General features: G+C 44.5%; 1 protein-coding gene across 13 annotated transcripts in view; it reads right to left on the bottom strand.

The window, feature by feature from the left end:
* Positions 1-17687, bottom strand: part of C3H3orf20 (chromosome 3 C3orf20 homolog) — a 55226-nt gene extending 37539 nt beyond the window's left edge. The window contains exons 1-5 of one of the 13 annotated variants that reach the window (XM_076567361.1): positions 16855-17686; positions 12204-12327; positions 7784-7904; positions 5836-6769; positions 4341-4481 (exon numbers count right to left, since the gene is read on the bottom strand). In XM_076567361.1, coding sequence (XP_076423476.1) covers positions 4341-4481; positions 5836-6310 — 616 coding nt within the window. In that variant the 5' untranslated portion in view covers positions 6311-6769; positions 7784-7904; positions 12204-12327; positions 16855-17686. Of the gene's footprint in view, positions 1-4340; positions 4482-5835; positions 6770-7783; positions 7905-12203; positions 12328-16854 lie in introns of all 13 variants that reach the window. The other 12 variants (XM_076567363.1, XM_076567365.1, XM_076567372.1 and 9 more) reach the window with 12 other exon arrangements.
* Positions 17688-22250: the final 4563 nt, after the last annotated feature.

The following is a 22250-nucleotide window of genomic DNA, read 5'->3' as shown; positions in this document are numbered from 1 at the left end:
GTACCCTTGGCCACATTGGGAAGAGGAATAAATAAAGAGGTCCACTGACCCCTGCCAACCCACAAGTCCATCTTCTTGGTACTACGTGAGGCTTAGGTTTAAAGAGAGGACAAGAATTACGTATTACTAAGCAGTCCTGCCCAACACTTGACAAAGCATTGCTTCTGATCTGTGCCCTGCAAGTTGTTTGCTCTGTGTGAAATCTCTTCCTTGGAGACAAGTTCCCCCACTGATTAGCAACAAGGCCTAAGTCTTTCCCTTCCGAAGCACAAGACTCCTGGGGCAATCCCAATTCTTTGGGGTTCATTATGTCAGTAGTCTGACAGCCAAAGGGAAGAACACAAGGGGTCTCTGTAGGATATCTATCTGTACTCCTAGTTACAATCTTATATGAAGCCCACTGCCTCATTCATTTGTTATTTCCCCAGACACAGTTATGTTACTAGTTGGGCATGAAACCAGTGTTGGACAATGCTCAGAAATTCACTCAACACACTCAAATTCATAAAGAAAATGGTAAACTCAATCTCATTAAGTAGACAAAGACTATAAACAGAGCCTCCACCCTGGATGATCAATCACTTTTGCTAATGTTTCAGGTATTAAAATGAAAACAGCTTTCAGTACCTTCTACACTAGTTCAAAAGAGAAAAGCAAGTAAGAACTAATACTTGTCAACCTGTCCATGTAGAGAAAAGTCATGTAGAAGTTATGCACAGACTGTGACCCTCTGCCCTACTAATCTCTCACCTGGGAAATTAATCTTAATCAATACACCAGAAGGAAAAAAGTGATGAGCATACAGTTGCATATAGAATTAGAAGCAAAAAGCATGTGATGTTAAGCTCTTAGCTAAATATGAACTTGAGTGTTGGAGGGAATCTGTCCCCTCTCACATGCAAACTGTTCAGCCAACCTGGCAAACATTTTCAGTTGACCATGTAACAGAAACTGAGAGACAATGACAATACTATCAAAACATGTATGCATGACCCAAGATAACAAGAGTGTTTTCTTTTTGGATATTTTACTCAGTAATGCCACTGTCAGATGAGAATAAAGGAGCAGCCCTGTGTTTGTCTGTGACAAGCCCGGAGGGCAGGTGTCAGGACAGGAAGACAAGCAGGAAGCAGTCTTATGACCATAGAAATGTCACCTTAGCAAAGGGTATATTCTGGCTAGATTTAAAGAGATATGCCAGGCATATTTACTAGAATTCAGCCAATAAAAACACAAATTTTGTAACAAACTATCATACTTTGAACTTAATGCACTGGGAAATCTAGCTAATTAAAATCTGAGTCAAATGAATGCTTTCCCAAAAGAAATAAATGGATCATTCCTTCCATTGTATTTGACTATTGTGACCACCCCCCCCTAAAAAAAAACCTCAAACATTTTTAAAAGAGAAGACTATCTTAGGCTAGGGAGATAGCTCAGTAGATAAAAACACTTCAAAAGCCTGATGAGCTGAGTTCAATCCCCAGAACCTGTCTAACGATGGAAGGAGCGAATGGACCCTAGAGCTGTCCTCTGACCTCCACATGTACACATCATAAACACATACACAATAGCAATAACAATTTTTAAAATGAGAGAGATGAACATCTGTACCAAGTATCAGCCAGTGAGAGATTTCTGAGTAAGCTCCATGATGGGAGGGGCTTCTTCATCCCCCCCAAACCCCCCACCCCCGCCGCCAATGCTGCTCCAGGTCACAGTCCAGCTGAACTCTCTTCTCACTGTCACCCCATGAATCATAAGCTCTGAGGGATTCAAGAGGTCTGTACCTTGGAACCAAAAGCCTGTCATTCTGAAAATAAGCTTAAAGTACTTCATGAGGTGAAATACAACTTATCTTTTAAAGATAGTAAGAATTATTTCTCAGAACAGAATCATCCTTAGTATCCACAGGACACTGGTTCCTCCTCCTCCTCCTCCTCCTCCTCCTCCTCCTCCTCCTCCTTCTCTCTCTCTCTCTCTCTCCTCCCTCCCTCCCTCCCTCCCTCCCTCCCTCCCTCCCTCCCTCCCTCTCTCTCTCTCTCTCTCTCTCTCTCTCTCTCTCTCTCTCTCTCTGTGTACGTGTGTGTACATGTGTGCTCATGCATGCCTGAGTGCCGGTGCCTGCGGAGGCCACAGGCATCAGCTCCCCTAGAACTGGAGTTACAAGAATTGGACATGGATGGTGGTAGCTGGAATCAGGTTCTCTGCAAGAGCAGTGAACACTCTAACTCTCTCTGTCCCCTTCACCTTGTTTTTGAGACAAGGGTCTCTGAATTGGCCAGTAAGGCCCAGGGGTCCTCCTCTCTATCTCCTGAGCACTGGCATTACTAGTGATTTGACTCAGGGACTTTACTAATTGGGCTATCTCTCCAACCAGTACATTTTATTATCCTCAGATGGCTCGTGACACTTAGTACAATATGAATGCTATGCCAGTGGCTGCCATGTGTTATTCAGGAGAAAGCAATGAGGGAAAATGTATACACTCCAAACAGAGGCAGTATTTGTTTTTTCGAGACAGGGTTTGTCTGTATAGCCCTGGCTGTCCTGAAACTCACTCTGTAGACCAAGTTGACCTCTAACTCAGAAATCTGCCTGCCTCTGCCTCCCAAGTGCTGGGGTTAGAGGCATGTGCCACCACTGCCCAGCCAGAGGCAAAGTCTTAGAAGTAAATTAAGTTTTTATTATTATTTTATGTATATGTGTATTTTGCCTGCATGTGTATCTGTACCCAACATACATGCCTGGTGCTCATGGAGATAAGAAGGCATCAGATCCCTTGGAACTGGAGTTACAGGTAGTTGTGAGCTGCCATGTGGGTGCTGGAAACTGAACCTAGGTTATTATGAGAAAGCAGCCAGTGCTCTTAACTGTCAAGCCATCTCTAGCCCCCTTAAAAATATTTTTAATTCTGTGGTTGGTTTGGGGCAGGGAAATTTTTAGTGACATGAGAAGAGGACCCCTGCACCCTGGAATCAAGTTGAGACCTCCCACCAGCAAAGCAAGAACTCTCTAGCCCAGGTGACCATGCTGCTCAAGGCCTTTCTCTCTCCCAGATGTAAAGTGGCAATTTTCTTGGGACCTCATCAGAAATCCCATTTATGGGGAAAGGATATAACAGTGGCTTCTGGTTTTACCTCCTCAGGCTATAATCTCATCCCAAGCATTGTTGGAGCCACCTCACTATCTCATCAAAAGAATAAGAAATGGGGAGGAAAACTGTAGTAATCTCTTGAGATGTAACTTGAGAGCCATCAAATGGTATACATGGCCAATACTAAGACAATTAAGATGTCTCTCCCTTGAGGAACCCCTGTCCATGCTTGCATATATCTTACTTTCCCCTACTGTCCCTTGGAAAGCACCCCCCCCCCAAAGCACACACATCTGAGTGTGTCTTACTTTCTTCTTACTGGCTCTCTTCTTCTAAACCCTCATACATCTCCAAAGATCAACTCTAATGTTTCTTCTCCTGTTCTGTACACCCATACTTTATGATACATTCATAAACAACATCTCTTTGATTATATTAAACTATTAAATAAACCACCACAAACACATCCTTTCACACCTTTTTCTTTTGCCAGATGATATTTTGTGAGAATTAGTTACACTTCTGAGTCACTTAATGCTTTAGAGTAGGGGTACAGGGTCTCATGTAGCCCAGACTGGCCTAAAACTTATTATGTAGCTGAGAAGGGTCTTCAACTAATTCTCCTGCCTCTACCTGAGTGCCAGGATAACAGGTGTGTGTTGTATGGCCAGCTTGATTTATTCATTTTTGTTGCTCACTATGAAACAGTATCTGCATGAACCATAATTTATTCATCATTGATGGACAGCTTTTTCTAATCTTTCTGCCTTTCCAAATGATTCTGTAATAAGCATTCTTGTAGGACTGCTTGTATGCATGGGGCTGAGTTGTGTCCAGCAGATGGGAGCTGATTCCCATATGCCATGAGCAGGTGAGCGCAGACATAGTGTCAGGATCTGAGTAGTGACATCATTGCTGTGACATCCTTGCCATGTGTACTAAAGGACTGATGTGCAACAGCCTGGAAATTTTAGAAATTTTACCGTAGACTATTGAAAAGCATACTCTAGAAGGACCAGGAAAAGGGGCTACACTGTGAGGTACAGACATTTCCACCAACAAAAATCTAGGCTGCCCTCCACCAGAGGTGGATGAGCCCTCCTTGTCAGCAGCATGGCGTCAGATCCTGCTGCTCCACAGCCACCCAAGTCGTTGGGAGCTTTGGCCTTTCAACTGTAGCTTTTGCCTTTCTAGTACCTTCTTGATGGCTGTTTGCACATTTTTCCTTCAGGAGGGCACCCACCTTTCCTCAGCTGTGATGTACGGAAGCAGCTTTTTCCGACAGTGCCAATCAGGCAGTCAAAGGCCATCTCCTTGGCATTGAGATGGAGGAGCTGGCTGGCCTCCACAAAGCGCTTGGTGATGTCCAGAGGATTGGCACCTGCTGAGGGAATGAGCAAAGACAAAGTATTTTCCTTCTGGCATCGATGACTCTTACAGAAAAAGACCTTTGCAAATGGCCCAGAAATAGTGAAAAACTAGGAAGGCCCAGGAAAAGGTGAAGACTCACTCATGATGTAAGGATGAGGAGCTCCTGACATGCATACTCGATTGATCAGAGAGCTCAAGATCCAGCAGGCAGCACTGGGAAGTCCCCCTCCCTGCCTGCCTGCCTGCCTATAGCTGAGCACTGAGGCCTCCAAGAAGCTGCTGTTGACACTGCTTTAGGTTCTTCCTGGAATGATGCCCTCAGTTTGGAGGCACTGGGCTCAGAAATTTCCTTGCCATTGGCTGGACCAAACTCTTGATTTACAAATTCTATGTCTTCACTCATCAATGCAGCTCTGCCCACCTCTGCACCATCACCCCAAACTCTTCTTTCAGTGTCTATAACTTTTCACTGCCGCCACTAACTTTCAAATGGGCACTCCAGAGATGGGTGACTGGGAGAGAAGTGGGAGAGCAGAGGGTGCAAAAGGAGGGTACTGGGCAGGGAAGAGGGAAGCACTGCTCTTGCAGCAGACCCATGGCCACCACTCCCTTTCCCAGTGCATATTTATACAGGCTAAGTGTCCCTTACCCAGTGCTTGGGGCTAAAAGAGTGTGAAGCTTTGGGGAGATTGGGGTTTGGGAATGTCTTCCTGTACATACTGAGATATCTGAGGATGGACTCAAAGACATGGAATTCTCTGATGTTTCATGTGTACCCTGTATGCAGACTGAAGATTGTCTTACATGCAAATCATCATGCATTATCAGCTGTGGAATGTTCTGTGGCATCATGTGAGCATTCAACATCCTCAGACTGCAGAGTATTTTAGATTCTGGATTGTGGATGTTCAACTCTCTCTCCTCTCTCTCCTCTCTCTCTCCCCTCTCTCCCCTCTCTCCCCTCTCTCCCCTCTCTCCCCTCTCTCATCTCCTCTCCTCTCCTCTCCTCTCCTCTCCTCTCCTCTCCTCTCCTCTCCTCTCCTCTCCTCTCCTCTCCTCTCCTCTCCTCTCCTCTCCTCTCCTCTCCTCTCCTCTCCTCTCCTCTCCTCTCCTCTCCTCTCCTCTCCTCTCCTCTCCTCTCCTCTCCTCTCCTCTCCTCTCCCCCCTCCCCTCCCCTCCCCTCCCCTCTCTCTTCTTCTTGTTCTTCTTGTTCTTCTTGTTCTTCTCTCCTCTCTCCTCTCTCTCTCTCTCTCTCTCTCTCTCTCTCTCTCTCTCTCTCTCTCTCTCTCTCTCTCTCTCTCTCTCACACACACACACACACACACACACCTGTGCAGAAATGGAGGGGAATCTGTGAGCAGCCTTACCAGAGGCAGACTCCACCATGGCCTTCATCTTCAGGGAAAGCAGCTCTGTCAACAGGTGGATGGACTGCCGCTGGAACTTGTGCAGGGTATCTTGGCCAGGGGGGGCCACTCGAGCAGAGGCAGGCGTGGGGGCTGAGTGCTTGCCCCCGCTGGTGGCCGTGAGCAGTATTGGGGGTGGTGGTGGTGGTGGAACTGGCTTCTTCTGCATGGGGGGCTGCACTGGGATCACCTCTGCAAGCACCACTGTAGGAGCCCCAAAGGTGATTACCAGATCCTGGATGTCAGATGGGGTGGGCACTGCAGGGTCGGTGATGAGCTCCTCCCAGGTGAACTCAAAGATATTCCTGATGCCTTTTGGGATGGAAATGCCTGCGTTTCGGCAGACAATGAGGAGTTTGGAGACGTGGGCCAGCAGTTTGGGGGCTGTGGCTGAGTATTGTAGGAACAGTTCTCGGTTACTTTTGACCTGGTTCATGTCGTCTGGGCAAGCATACTGCTAGGTGATACTGTCCATCTCAGAGGAGAGGGACCTTCAGCTGTAAAGACTCAGCAGTCTGAGAAGTGAAGTGACTAGGGTCAGAAGCTCTTACCTACAGAGAAGCCTTGGGAAAAGATGGAGTGCACATGCAGAAATAACCCTCACAGGTCATCCAGCCAGCAGTTTGTCTCAGAAGGATAAGGAAGTTGCTGGTCATTTTTCCATGCTAGAACAAAGCATTGTTCCCTTCCCTCATCTTTCCAGGAATAGCAATGAGTGAGTTACATTGGGACAGGCCTGCTGCTGAGGATGGGCCCAGAGAAGTTCCAGAGAGGGTCACAGAAACTGAGTTCCTAGATGAACAAAAGGGCCAGGGCAAGGAGGAAAGTCTCACCAAACCTTTTGTAGTTAGTGACCTGATGGTGGAAGATCTGCCTGTGGTCTACTGATAAAAGCCTGCAAAAACAAAAGGATGCCATTGGCTCTCTCCAGAGACAAGGGACATGGGAGCTCCTGGTCACAAACCTGGGATGGGCATTGGATTACTCAACACATACAACCTAGGCCACGTGGCAAAGCATAAAGGATAATGCAACCCCACAGTTCAATATCTGATACCACAGGCCACATTCCACCAAAGTTAGGACAGCAACAATTGGAAAATGGCACTGTTAGAAGGATGCCATTGATGTAACACAACTGCCAAGAGGTTACAGTGTGAACAATGCATACCCTTACATTAGTGGACTGTGGGAAGCATTTTCCCTCTTTTTTTTTTTTTTTTTTTTTTTTGAGACAGGATTTCTCTGTGCAGCTTTGGTGTCTGTCCCGCATCTTGCTCTGTAGACCAGGCTGGCCTCGAACTCACAGAGATCTGCCTGCCTCTGCCTCCCCAGTGCTGGGATTAAAGGCATGTGCCACCACTGCCCGGCAGCATTTTCCCTCTTTAACAGAGCTGCTTGAGGGCTCTCAGTGTTCAAGTAAGCATGGGTGGGGTTGGGGGGGGGGTTGGGTTTAGCCTATAACACATCTATGAAAACATAAATCCTCCTTTGGCCCTTATGCTGAATAAGAACAATGCCCAACAATGCCTGCTTATTTCTGAGGGCCTTCATGAGGATATAAACCTGCGCAGGAGGGTAACATGCAGGACTGTCCATTTGAAGGAAGCTCAAGCAGGATTTTCTTTCCTCTTGTGGCCTTTCCAGCATCTCTCTACAGTGCTGGCTCATCTCTGCCATCTATCTAGAAGCCAATTCAGCACGTTTGCCATGATGTTAACCACAAGAGCAGAGGGCAGGCTGCTGGCTACACCAGCAGTGAGTGCAGCTGTCCAGCCATCTCTTTTTCCACTTTCCATCCTGACCACCACTTTTCCACACAGGCAATCCTCTTCCCCTTTTCAAGCTCTGATCTTGGGGGCCACCCCAAGTTCCAGGACCATTCCAGGACAGCTCCCCAGGCACACACCTGTAGTACTTGCAGAGAAAGTCCAGGCCTACTAGCTGTGCACAACCTGCTGTGAGAAGACTTTTCTCTCTCCTAACTTGCTGATGAGGGACCAGAGTTCTGGACTGGGAGATGTCTGTCCCTAGAGTTAAAGCATGGAGGCTTTTGCAAACACTATACCACTTCTCCCCGGCCTTTGAGTCATCTTTGCCCATCTATCAGGAGTGAAGTTCCCAAGCAGCAAGAGTCCAATAGCACAAAGCTCCTAACATTCTATAGAATTGAAGACAAAGTGGCTTCCTGTGTCTATCTGCTGACCTCTGGCATTGCCATTTCTCAGCTTTGCAGACTCAGAAAAATAGATTTGTTCTGGAATGGTCAGTCCACAGAACAAAGACACCACTCAGAATCTCAGGGATTAGGGCAGTAAATCAAAGAGGTCTGACCCTAACTGTACAGAGCAGATGATGATGATGATGACATTTCTTCTCCCATCACCCTCACCATCAAACCCTCCTCTTTCTCCTCCTCCTCCTTCACTTAGGATTCAAATGAAGAAAAGAAGACAACTAAGCAATCCCTAAAATCCTTGCAATGTTAACTGATTGGGAAACTTCTCCCCCATCCTCCTAACTAGTTCCTACCATTTGAGGTTAATTACAAAGACATGCCATACAAATAGATAAAAGATTCTTCAAACAGGCTTACTGAGCTATAACACCCACACCATATGCCTCAGTTTTTGTAGCATGAACATTTTTGTGTCATATATGCAGAAATGAGGCCAATATTACTATTTATTTTAGAGTAGTTCATCTAGCCTGTCTATATAGACTGATCTGTTTTTAAGATTTTTTAATTATTTTAATTAGGTGTAGGTGTATATATGTCTACATGGAGTATGTACATGTTACTGCAGGTGCCTGCAGAGGCCAGAGGCATGGGATCCCCTTGGAACTAAAGTTACAGACAGTTGTAAGCTGCCTTTCATGGGTGCTGTAAACTGATCTTGGGTCCACTGGAAGAGCAGGAAATGCTGTTAACCACTGAGACATCTTTCCAGCCCCAGATTTGCCCCTTATTTTTTATGTATGTGTATATATACATTTATGTGCATGTTCATGCAAGCATGTAGAGACTAGAGATCAATCCTGGGTATTATTTCTCAAGAGCCACACATCTTTTTTTTTTTTTTAAGGCAGAGTCTCTTACAGGAGCCTGGGAGTCACTTATAGGCTAGACCAGATGATCAGTGAGTCCCAGGAATCTGTCTCTCCTCAGTACTGGTATTACAAAACAAACTACCACACATGGCAAATGTGGTACTGAGGGTCAAATTCAGGCCCTCATGCTTGCACAACTGCTGGGAATGTCTCTCTGTATGCTGCGAAGGTGTTGCTCTGATTGATTGATAAAAAAAAAAATGCTGATTGGCCAGTATCCAGGCAGGAAGTATAGTGTAGGCAGGATAAGGAGAGAGGAGAATTCTGGGAAGTAGAAGGCTGAGTCAGGAGATGCTGCCAGCCACTGCCATGAGAAGCAAGATCTACAGATACCGGTAAGCCACGTGCCATGTGGCAAGGTATAGATTTATAGAAATGGGTTAATTTAAGATGTAAGATCTAGCTAGCAAGAAGCCTGCCATTAGGCCAAACAGTTGTAATTAATATAAGTGTCTGTGTGTTTATTTGGGTCTGAGCAGCTGCAAGCCAGGTGGGACCAGGAAAACTTCTGGCTACACACAACAAGCAAGATATCAACTGAGCTATTTCCCAATAACCTGTGTTTGCCTTTTCTGGACATTTAATATAAATGGAATCATGAATTATGTGGTCCTTCCTATCCCTTTAGGAGATATTGGCACTTGATGACTACTGGAGGAAGAAGTCATGTTTGAAAATATGGCCACTGGTATGGTGCCTATGTACCGGCTGATGGACCCACACCCATGCATATACCAGCAACACTAATTGGACTTGATGAGCATGGTGGTTTAAATGAGAAATGTCCCAGGCTCATGTATTCAAACACTTAGTCCTGGATTAGTGGCACTATTTTGGGAGAAGTTATGGGAACCTTTAGGAGATGAGGCTTGCTGACAGAAGTATCACAGGGGTTGGCTTTGAGAGCTTATAGCCTTGCCTCACTTCCTCTCTCTCTCCCTCTCCCCCCGCCTCTGCTTTGAGTGTGTAAAGTTGTAATTAGTCAGCTTTCTGTTCCTGCCACCATGCCACACCTTCTTGGACATTATAGGCTTTCCTTCTGGAACTGTGAGCCAAAGTAAACTCTTGCTTCTGTAAGTTGCTTTTGGTCATGGTATTTTTTTTTTCCCCCCCGAGACAGGGTTTCTCTTGTGTAGCTTTGTGCCTTTCCTGGAACTCACTTGGTAGCCCAGGCTGGCCTCGAACTCACAGAGATCCACCTGCCTCTGCCTCCCGAGTGCTGGGATTAAAGGCGTGCGCCACCACCGCCCGGCCCTGGTCATGGTATTTTAATCACAAAAAAGGGAAAACAGCCGATATAGTGGTCTTTTTTTAAAAAAGGAAATGAAGAAGACATGGAGTTACCAGGTGAAAAGATTAGGGGATTTTGGAGGGGATTAGTGGGAAGGAATGGGTGTGTGTGTGGATGTGGTCAAAATACATTATATGCATGTATGAAATTCTTAAAGAATAAAAACATAAATATATATGTGGTCCTTTCTGATGGTTGTTTTGTTTGCCATGATGCTTTTAAAATTTATCCATGATGGGCCAGGCATGATGGCAGATGCCTTAATTCCAGCACTTGGGAAGCAGAGACAGGCAGATTTCTGAGCTCAAGGCTAGCCTGGTCTATAGAGCAAGTTTCAGGACAGTCAAGGTTATACAAAGAAACCTTGTCTCAAAAAAAAAAAAAAAAAAACCACTAGCCATGACCTGGAGACATGGATCATCAGTTCTGAGTGACCCAGATTTAATAACTAGAACCCACATGGTAGCTTACAATCATCTGTAACTCCAGACCCAGGGTATCTAGTGCCCCTCTTCTGGCCTGTTCAGGCACTGCACACAAAGTGCATAGACACATTTACATACAAAACACTCATATACATAAAACAAATAATTTTTAACAGTTCACTCATATAACAGCATGTATAAGTGCTTCATTACTTTTTGTGTCTTATTGCTGTTTGTTAAGACAGTCTCACTGTAGATCTGGCTTGCCTGAAGCTATGTAGACCAGGCTGGCCTCAGTACTTCCAGAGATCCACTTATCTCTGCCTCCTTAGTGCTGGGATTAAAGCATGTATCATGGGGCTGGAGAAATGGTTCAGTGGTTAAGAGCACTGGCTGTTCTTCTAGAGGACCCAGGTTCAATTCCCAGCACCAACATGGTGGCTCACAGCCATCTATAACTCTAGTTCTAGATTTGATGCCTTTCTCTGGCCTTGAGGGCACCAGCCATTCATGTGGTGCATAAACATATATGTAGATAAAATACCCATACATAAAACAAACAAACAAGAACAAGTCTTGTTTTTTATTTTATCATTATGTTTGTGCATGTGTGTGACGGTCAGAGAACAACAGTGTGGAGTTGACCCTCTCCTTCTACTTTTACATGGGTTCAAAGGGCCGAACTCGTTACCTAGGCTTGCACAACAAGCACTTTACCTGCTGAGCCGTCTCGCTAGCCCATATGTTATTTGTGGGGAGGGGGAAGGAATTACATGTGTGGGAGGGTACATGTGCATGTGTGGGTGTAAATGGAGGCTATAGGCTAATTTTTAGTGACGTTCTTGATCATTCTCCATTTCACTTTTTTTTTTTTTTTTTTAGACAGTGTCTTTCTCTAAAACTAGAGCTCACTGATTGGCTAGACTGGCTGGCCAGAATTGTAAGAGATATTCCTGTCTGTCTCTCCCCACCCCCATTCACTCTTCACACCACACTGGGGCTGTAGCTGTGCCAGGCAGGAGTGTCAGGTACCAGAACTGTTTCTCATGCTTGACAAAAGACACTTTACCGATTGAGCCATCTCTCCAGTGCTCAATGTTCACCTTTCTGAAGAACTGCCAGACTTTACCAAAGCAGCAACACTGCTTCACAGTCACCAGCAATGTTATGGAGGTCCCAATTTCTACATGCCTTTGTGGACAAATCCTGTCACTACTGTTTTGATTCTGGTATCATTACAGTGGGTGTGAAGTTAGTAATTTGATTTACAATCCCACATGTCTAGTGATGCTAAGTACTTTCCCACATGCTTACCAGGTATTTTGTATACTTGGAAACATATCTACTCAGACCTAACAACAAATTTAAAAAGAAATGTTATTGTAATTAAATGCACAAATAACATTACTACATCTCTTCAAAATTTGCCTTAAAAAGTGCCTTACTACACCCTACCTATAAGATGAAGGTGGAGCTGTTGGGTAGAGGACCTTGAGACTTACCTTTAAAGGAGGCTGCCTTTATGGAATGAACACCTTTTAGTCACTCACTGCCCTTCTCATATGTCTTGCCTGGAAGGGATGAGATGGGTATATTTCCAGCAGTCATTTTGAACCATGAGGTTACCTTGAAGAGGGAAGCCATGAGCTAGGGGTAACCATACAGAACAATAGAACCTAGACTCCTAATAACATTATGGAACCCCCACGCCATCATTTTGCCTGTCTCCAAACTTCTCTCACAGGAAAGATGGGCCTTTTGTGTTTGCTCCTAGTGTCTACAAGCCACTTCTTCATTCACATCTCTATTCTTGCTATCAAATGTGATTTCTGAGAAGTGGCCATTTTAGGTCACCCCCACGCTCTTCCTTGTCTAGCCAATTTTATTCTGCCATTCACTCTTCCAGGATTGAGACATGAGTCTTGCCCTTGAGGAATTCAATGACAAAAGGAAGAATGCAATGAAACTGGCTTACAATAGGAATCACACTTCAGAAAAATGTGCAAAGGCCATGGACATCTGTATTAGTTACGTTTCTATTGAGGTGAGAAAATACCATGACCAAGACAAGTTATGGAAAGAAGGGTTTTCAGTTCCAGAGGGATAAGCATCATTGTCACAATGGGGAAACATGGCAGCAGGAAGGCATGGTAGTAGGAACAGCTGAGAGCTCACATTTCAAACTTCAAGCAGCAAGCAGAGAGCAATCGGAAAATGGCACAAGTCTTTAAGCTCTCAAAACCTGTCTCAATGACATACCCCCTAAGCCACACCCCCAACAGTGCCACAAACTGGGGGGCCAAGTATTCGAATGTCTGAGAATATAGAAGGACATCCATTATTCAAAACTACCATATTTCACTCCCTGGCCCCCATAGTCTCATGGCCATATCATAATGCAAAATACATTCAGTCCAACTTTTAAAACCCCTGTAGTCTTTTAGTCACAATACTGTTTAAAAGTCCAAAGTTTCTTTTGAGGCTCAAGGCAATCTCTTAACTGTAACCTTCTAAAATAAAAAAGCAAATTATATACATCCAAAATACAATGGCATAGACCTACATTACCATTTCAGATAGGATGACTGAGGGCATAGTGAGAAATACTGGACCAAAGCAAGACCAAAACTCAGTAGGGCAAACTCTAAATCCTGTAGCTCCATGTCTGATATCCAAGAGCTTATGAGGTTACATCTCTCCAGCTCTGCTGCATGCCTCCTTGCTCTTAGACTGGTCCCACTCCCTGTGTTCTTCTCCTTGGCAGATGTCTCACAGCTCTAGCATCTCCAACATATTGGGGTCTCCAGTGTAACACTAGCTTCACTTCCACAGCTTCACACAATGGCTTTTCAGGGCTTCCCCTGCCAAATGCCTGGCTTCGGCAGCCTCTCTGAAACCACAGAGGAAGATTCCACAACCTCTTAACTAGTGTATCCTTCACGACTTTAGAACCAGCACCACACAGGCAATATTGCCAAGTTCAGCTGCCATATTTTGGTGAACCCTGGCCCCCACTGAGGCACATTAGCTGTACTTTTGTTTATTGTTCCTTTCTAGGAGCAGAAAATTCCCTAGACCTTTTCTTTCCACAAGTTGGAAGTTTAGCTAGATGGAGTCTCTCCCCGAGGGCACTCTTCCCTTTATTTTACTGTAGATCAGACCTCTCTTTCCTATCTCTTTCAGCACAAGATTTGACTGCAACATTAAGTTTCCTGGTGTTCTTTTTCTCTTCAAACTACATTTTGTATTTCTTTCTGCTCCGCTTGCTCTTTTTATAAGGTTACTAATAATTATGCAACAGAGTCAATACTAGGTGGTCTTAATCTCCTTGGCCAAAGAAATTAGTCCATTGCTTTTAAATTTATCAAGCAAGTTCTTAGGAAAGCAGCCACATTTTTGCCAAGATATTATCAATCTTGCACACTTGTTAATAGTTCCCCTCTAAAACCTCTTGTGTTGGGCCTCTACAATCCACATAGCTCTCAGCACTACTGTTTTCCAAGCTCCAACTAGGATGGCCCAGTAAGGTCTGCTTACAGTCTTCAACTGCTTTTCGAACCTAAAGCTCCAAATTTTCCACATTCTTCCAGAAAACCAGCATGGACAGGTCTGTCACAGCAATACCCACTTCTGGTACCAACTTGTTACTTTTTTATTGCTGTGATAAAACTCCATGACCAAGACAACTTATGGAGGGAAGGGTTTGTTTGCGTTTATGGTTCCAGAGAAATATGCATCACCATCACAATGGGAAAGAATAGCAGCAGGCAGGCAGGCATGACAGCAGGAACAGCTTAGAGCTTGAGTTTCAAACCTCAAGCCACAAGCAGAAGACAAATTCAAAATGGTGTAAGTCTTTAAGCTCTCAAAACCTACCTCAATGACATACCTCCTCCAGTGAGGGCATATCTCCTAAGCACACCCCAATGCACAAACAGTGCCACAAAATGGGGGCCAAGTTATTTAAATGTCTGAAAATATAGAGGAACATCTATCATTCAAACCACCATAACATCCAAAGAAGCGTCAAAGAAAGCAGATCAAAGGATGTCCCTGAAGTTAAGTAGGCACCAAGCAGTCAGGAAAGAAAAAACACATTATGGAATAACAGAGCCCTCTGAGGCACAGGGGGCCTGGAGAGAGCCACAGATGGAACAGGATCATGCCTGTTGAACTAAAGCTTATAGTTACTGTATATTCAAACCTTTCATGTAGCACTGCCAAGGGCACATGATGACAGAATGCATACTTAGCACTTCAGGTCATAATGGAGTTGAAATGTCCCATCATTTAGTGACATCACAGTTGTCACAGCCATGGCAGCACAGTGCGACATATTACTCCTGTTTTTTGTGACACTGATGTGAGCACACATACCACAAAATAGCAAGGCACATATGATAAGGGGCAAATTTGGGTTGAGATTTAAAAGAGAGGACATACATTCTTCCCTGTCGTGGCACTGAGCCAAGAACACATTTGGGTAAAAATGCACATAACAATACTCAAAAGGAAAGCAGGCTTCCTCAGGTCATCTGGCCCTGCCTCTCTAGTTCCTGGTTCCCTCTGGTTTTAGTTAGAGATGCCCTATAAGGGTTTGGTTGCAGGTGATTCATATGACTGCCCTATGTACAAGCATGGCTTCTGGTAATGGAACATAAATGCTCATCCCTGCTGTCCTCTGAGCTGCCTGGCACATAAAGGTATCTAGAGAGATGCTAGAGAACTCTCTAGCAGGGAAGGAAATAGGTCACACAGAGAAGTGCATCTTAGCACACATGATGAGACAGTATGCAGTCTGCTTCCATGTAATGCCAAAGCTCAACATGAAACCCTGGTGATGCAGTTCTGGGGTGCCAACACTTCTAAATAACTGGCTCCTCTGCAGGGAGATCCACTGCAGTGTCAACAAGTCCCCACTGAGATGAATTTCCTGAAAGGAACAATCAAGAATGTCTGTCCATGTGACCTAGTGATGTCACTTCTCAAAGTGATGTGCAAGGGGACATTTCAAAGGCAGAGGGAAGGCAGCAGTGTAATATAATAATTGTTAAATCAATCTTAAAGATGCCCTGGTTGGTGGTTCCTTCCTACTAAGTCTGAACGCTGACCTGTGTTTGTGTTACTTTGATGAACTACTAAGCAACAACTAAAAATAACTGGGCAGCTCAGTTTTAGAAACGTTACACGAAAGCAAACTGGTCCCACGGTGCTTACATTACACACTGCACTGACCACCATCCTCTGGAAATTCAGAACAGCATCTATAGAACTAGAGAAAGACTCTCTGTGGCTGGAAAACAAGAGACCACATGTCCTGTACAGCTCTCAGAGTACCTGTAAACCACAGACCATGCAGGGAGGCAGAGCCAGGTCTTTTCACAAAACCACTACCACAATGACTGTGGAATGGTGAAGAGGGTGAAGCAGGTGAGGAAGGAAAGGTGGATACCATGTTCCAGCTCAGGGAAGCTTAATGCTGACAGTGAATAAGACACAGAAGAGGACAAAGGATAGCCTGGAGAAAATGCTTGAAACCAGGCCACACCGACAAAAGCATGTGGGCTTTTGGAGCTTGGGAAAACACAGCAGTTAAAAATGGGTTTAAGTGAAAAAGGAGGGGAGGGAGAAACTTAAACTGAGAGTGAAAAAGAATATCTTAAATGTTCCTATTGGTGGACACTCATTTACGGTACACATATATGTGCAGTCTGGATATAAGAAACCACTGCAGAGCACCAATGCTCTACCAGAGTTCAGAGTTTGTTTAATTTAATTGTTTTTGAGACCACATATCAGTGAATAACTGTGGCTGACCTGGAACTCACTATGTAGACTAGGGTGGCCTCAGAGATTTGCCTGCCTGAGTGCTGAGATTAAAGGCATGCACTGTCAACACCAGCATGGGGCATGGGTTCTTAAGAAAACACGATTTCACATGAACATCTTGACTTTCCAGTTTCCCAGACATTAACATCAACCCCACCACACTGAAGTCCTCACCAGTACACATTCACCACACTTGCCCACTCTTCAAACATGGAGGCGAATGTCCATAGCCTCCACCAGTCACATGAGCCCTCATAGGCAGCCAGCAGGAGTCTCCTCTCACCATTTCCAAGTCAACAAGTCATTTTCAATATCATCACTCACCTCGGCTATGTAGCATTTTATGTGATCAGTCTGACATATAACCGACTCAGCTTGCCTCACTGGCTCAAAAGGAAATGAGCCACATATGCTGTGGCTACCCTGTTGTGTTAACTGTAAAGACCAGTACCCACCCCCCATCCCAGATTCTAAATTCCATTGCCTCATCTGTATGTCACAACCAGGTCAGCTGAACAGCAACCCAGGGGAATGACCCAAGTCTCTGGCAAATATATAGCTAAGTGCAGCAGGCATCTCATGTATATGGATTTGAATATTCTCCTTTGGGAATTCTGCAGGCTAGCAGAATGATTCACTGCACCAATTCAAATGAACTACACCAATACACACAAGGCCCAGAGAAGAGGTTACAGTGAAAATAAGGAACTCAAAGCAGTCTCCTCTCAATGTCTGTTTTGCTCTCCCGAGGCACCAATAAGACACAGGGATGTTCTTCTGTAGGTTTCACTACTTCCTGCTCCCAAGTTAGACAGTCACCGAATGTCTTGGATATACACCTAGAAGAAACTGATTTGCCAATCTTTTGGTCACTAATAGGAATACAATGTACAGGGGCCACAAAACCAACAATGATCATTTGGAACTGTCCTACTCAGAAGAGGTTAACACAGCAAAGGAATTAAACTTCAATTTCACTAATTCAAATTTAAAACTTGGTGGGGAAGGAGGGCCAGACAACTGAGTCAAGGTGCTTGCCTAGCAAGCCTGGCAACCTAACTTTGAACCTGAAACTAACTCATGTAAAGGTGGACCAGGAGAAACAACTCTACAAAGTTGTCTGACCTCCACATGTCAGACATGTGGCATGTACATTCCACACACAAATATACACACAATAATAACAAAAATTTGCCGGGCGGTGGTGGCGCACGCCTTTAATCCCAGCACTCGGGAGGCAGAGGCAGGTGGATCTCTGTGAGTTCGAGGCCAGCCTGGGCTACCAAGTGAGCTCCAGGAAAGGCGCAAAGCTACACAGAGAAACCCTGTCTCGAAAAACAAAAACAAAACAAAACAAATAATAACAAAAATTTGAACTTAAAAATTGAAGCTAGGGCTGTAGCTCAGTGACAGTGCATTTGACAAGCATGTATAAAACCCCAAAATCTCAAAAAACATACCAACAAAAATTCTTAAGTTTAAAATTTCACTCAATTCAATTATCAGAAAACTTATGTGTTTGGGACAACTTGGATATGAATTTAATTTTTTTCAACTGCTTTATGACATCTAAATACAGATAGTGTTTCTGGTGAAAACTGAGTGTGCAAGCCCAGCTACACTGTGGGCTACAGTGCACTCTGAGGACTAAATATGAAAAAAGAGGGCTTAGCAGTTCTAAGTGCTTGTTATTCTTACCGAGAACTCTGTTCCCAACACCCATAATTTTAGTTCCAGATAACTCCCTCTTCTAACATCTGAGGGCACCAGGCACACATGGTACACATACATACACACAGGCACTCAAACATACACATAAAAACAAAAGTGGGTGTGGTGGTGCACATCTTTAATTTAAGCACTCGGGAGGTAGAAGCAGACTTATCTCTGAGTGTGTAGCCAGCCTAGTTTACATAGCAAGTTTCAGGACAGCTAGGGTTACTTAGAGACTCTGTCCAAAAATAGAAAAAAAACTTAACCACCCCCCCCCCAATTCTAAAAAAAAAAAAAAAAAAAAAGGAAACAAAGTATCTCTTCATGGTGCTTGTATCCTGACTATGTACTGAGATGTTCTGGATATATTAAGCTCAATAGAAAAAAATAATTTCAGTTTTTAAATATGGTTATAACAAAGCTAAAATGGCCTGGGAATGTAGTTTAGTTGGCAGAATGCTTATCCAACATGAACAAAAGCCCCAGGTTAGATTCCAAGCAAGGCACACACCAGAAGTTGATAATGTACACCTGTTATCCCAGCACTCTGGAGATGGAGGCACAAACTGGGGATCAGAAATGCAATATTGACACTTTGGTCTCTCTGTGACTATGCATCCACCACATGGTGCTCAAGGTTCTGGGAACAAGTGATGGCTGAGTGCCCATCCCTTTAGGCTCAGGAACACCAGGAAAAGGAACGGAGTACGTAAAAGCTAGAAGACAGAGAGGACTGTGAAATGCCATCTTCAGGGCACAACACAGTCACTGCACACATGACCCAGCATATATAATCTCACAGCAGTTTCAACTACCTGCACGGGACCTCCAAAGGACTGGAACTGTCAAGAAGCAATCATTGATTAGGGAGGGGATCATGGGGCCCCACCTCTCCTTGCTGAACAACTGGCTACAATGGATTCTGGGGGAAAAGTCATTGTCATTGTCCAGGTTCCAATAGATAGCACTAAACTCATAGTCACACAGTCTCAGATAAAATCAGTGGATCACAGGACAACAAAATGAAAAGAATGTGAAAAAGGGGCTTGTGAGAAAAAGGAGTTGACAGGGGTGGAAGGAAATAAGGGTAGAAGGTGAGGGGAAAAGGAATGCATTACATACATACATACAAACATACATACATACATACATGTATGAAACTATACAAACTACTACAAAATGTCCAAGATCATCTCTGCTACACATCAAGTTTGAGCTGCATGAAACTGTCTCCCAAGGAAAGAAACAGAACTGAAAGTGACCCTTCTCAGTGCATCCCTAGGAAGCCAGCACTGAGAGCAGGGATCTGCACTCTCAGGAGTCTGCTGACATCTGCTGGACACCCTCACACAAAACTAGTCCACGAGAAACAACTCTCTCAAGTGCATTTCATGCTTGATCTGAGGGACTGAAACACGAAGATGAGCTGGCTTGCCAAAAAGCTTTATAATTGATGTGGTAAAGAGGGGATAAAGAGACTTAGTCTTCAAAATCCCAGAGAAAATATGGCCTGCAGTTACTAGTTGACAGTGATGAGTGGCTGTGCTTAACTGCTTCTGCCCACCAAAGGGCTTGTGGTTGCTGGGTCCTCCCATGTCCACTGGCCCACTCAAGGCTCACTACTGCCTGGCTGCCCTCCTGCCTTCTCCTCCCTATCTCACCACACTCTCTTCTTGGTGCTCTGCCTTACAACAAATGTACTTTCTTTCCAGCATTCACATCATTTGTTTTCCTTTTATTCTGCTTAGAGCTTGCTATGTAGTCTAAGTTAGCCCTAAACTCATTGAGATCCACTTACCTCTGCTCCCTGAGTGCTGGGATTAAAGGAGTGCACTACCATATCTGACTCTTTCCTGCTTTTGCTAATTGCTGTGCCATGTCTACTAATTCTACTTCTTTCTTTCTCCTCTAAGCTGTTTCATTCTGTTGGCTGATTTTATAGTTTCAGCCCTTACTTTTGGGTCTCTGGTTCATGCTGAGTTGACTTTTATATATGGTTTCAGACCAAAGTCTAAATTCATTGCTTTGCCCTGGACAGTAAATTGTGAAATGTGCATTCCTTCCCACTGGATAGTTCTGGCACCCTCATTAAGAGCCAACTGCCCACAAACCCTTGTCTCTATTCTACCCTACTGACCTATGTGCCTGTGTTCTTGTGCCAGTACCACACCATTTGTACTGTGATAGCTTTGCAGTAAGTCTTGAATTAAGAAGTTTGGTCCTCCAACTTTTTTCTGGCTATTCTGGGTCCCTGGCATTTCCATATGAATTTTAGGATGCATTTGTTATTTCTGGGGGGGGGGGGGGGGCGGGGAGAAGCTAGGTTAGAGTTTTGATATATATTAAGAGATATCTGCCTGAGGAGACTGACCAGATGACATTATGTCTAGCTTTCCCTTTGCTGTGGAGTGGTGGGGAATATTATTATAAGGTGTGTTACTTTTGTTTACATTGCATTTGTTTAACTCTATGAAGCTGTGTTATTGTGCCTGAAGGTCTAATAAAGAACTGGCCAATAGCAAGGCAGGAGAAAGGATAGGTGGGGCTGGCAGGCAGAGAGAATATATAGAGGGAGAAATCTGGGAGGAAGATCGAGGAGTCAGAAAAGGAGGACATCAGGGGCCAGCCACCCAGCTATACAACCAGCAAGCCACAGAGAAAGAGCAAGATTTATGGAAGTACGAGAACAGGAAAAGCCCAGAGGCAAAAGGTAGACAGGATAATTTAAAATAAGGAAAGCTGGCTAGAAACTAAGTCAAGCTAAGGCTGGACATTCATAAGTAATAATAAGCCTTCATCCGTGTATGAATTTATTAGGGAGCTGGCTGGTGGGCCCCCCAAAAAAGAGTGAAAAACAACCAACAACAGTGGATCTCAGAGGTAACTTTCGAAGAATGGAATTTCTTATCTAAACTTTCTTGATACTGGGAAAGAAGACTGGGAACAGAAGGTACTAGAAAAAGCATGAGTCTAGAGCTTAGATAAAAGCTGTTTAAGTCCTGGACCTGACACTTAGATGCCACATGACCTAGAGTCAGGTATTGACCCATTCCATATTCTAGTAGGTCATCACAGAAAGAACCAGGCACTGCAACTCATAATGCAGTGCTATGTGAGCACAAAGCCATCAAGAGACCCTCAAAGAGGTAAGGTCTTCCCTCAACTCCTCTTTCTATTCCTTCAGGGAACTGCAGAGACTTCCCTTGAGTTGGAAAGGACCCACTGCTTCCAAAGGCTTGGTGGCCAACTCATGACTGCCTGTCTACAGTTGCATGGGCAAATCCTCTGAACACACCTACATAGTGAGTGATGTCCTTTGGATTCCTGTGTGCCAAACATCCCCATTCAATAAGGATACAGGCAAGGACCTACCTACAATGGGGTCCAAGTCTGACCCACTCAAGCTACAGAGTCAAGAAGCCTCAAGCAATGGAAGCACTAGGAGGCAGTAAGGCAGGAGAGAAAGACAAGGTCAAAGCTCTAATTGGTAAAACTAAGGAGCACTGGTTTCTAACCAGGTTCAGCGGCCTTCAACAATGCGCAAGTAATTTAGCACAACTCCAGATGTCCGCAGAGACAGGGATATAGGTAACTGGGTAACATGTTGACACAGATCAACAATCAACTTTTACCTCTGAACTGTAGGTGCTCTTTCTGACTTTATGGCTTCAGATGTGACTGCTTAGCTAGTATTCTACCAGCTTCCTTTTTCCACTTTACCTCCTATCATAGACCCTTATTTGCCCATTGGACAGGTAAAAACTCCTGATATTGCTCCATCACCTGTCTGGGACATTGAATCTGTGGAGTAGACACCTGCATGCTAGCATGAATGGAGCTCTGTAAGCGAAGTTATGGGTGAGTGTGTTTGTGAAGCAGGATTATAAGCTCCTCAGCAGGGTTATATCCACTATGGAGAGATGGACCAGTAATTAAGAGCACTGGCTGCTCTTGTAAAGGATCAGGGTTCAGTTTCCAGCACCTACATGGTGGCTCACAATTATCCA

The sequence above is a fragment of the Peromyscus maniculatus genome, chromosome 3, assembly GCF_049852395.1.
Source record: "Peromyscus maniculatus bairdii isolate BWxNUB_F1_BW_parent chromosome 3, HU_Pman_BW_mat_3.1, whole genome shotgun sequence".
In the NCBI taxonomy this organism is placed as follows: Eukaryota; Metazoa; Chordata; class Mammalia; order Rodentia; family Cricetidae; genus Peromyscus; species Peromyscus maniculatus.
The sequence above is the reverse complement of the archived record's forward strand: the minus strand, read 5'-3'. Positions and strand labels throughout refer to the sequence as shown.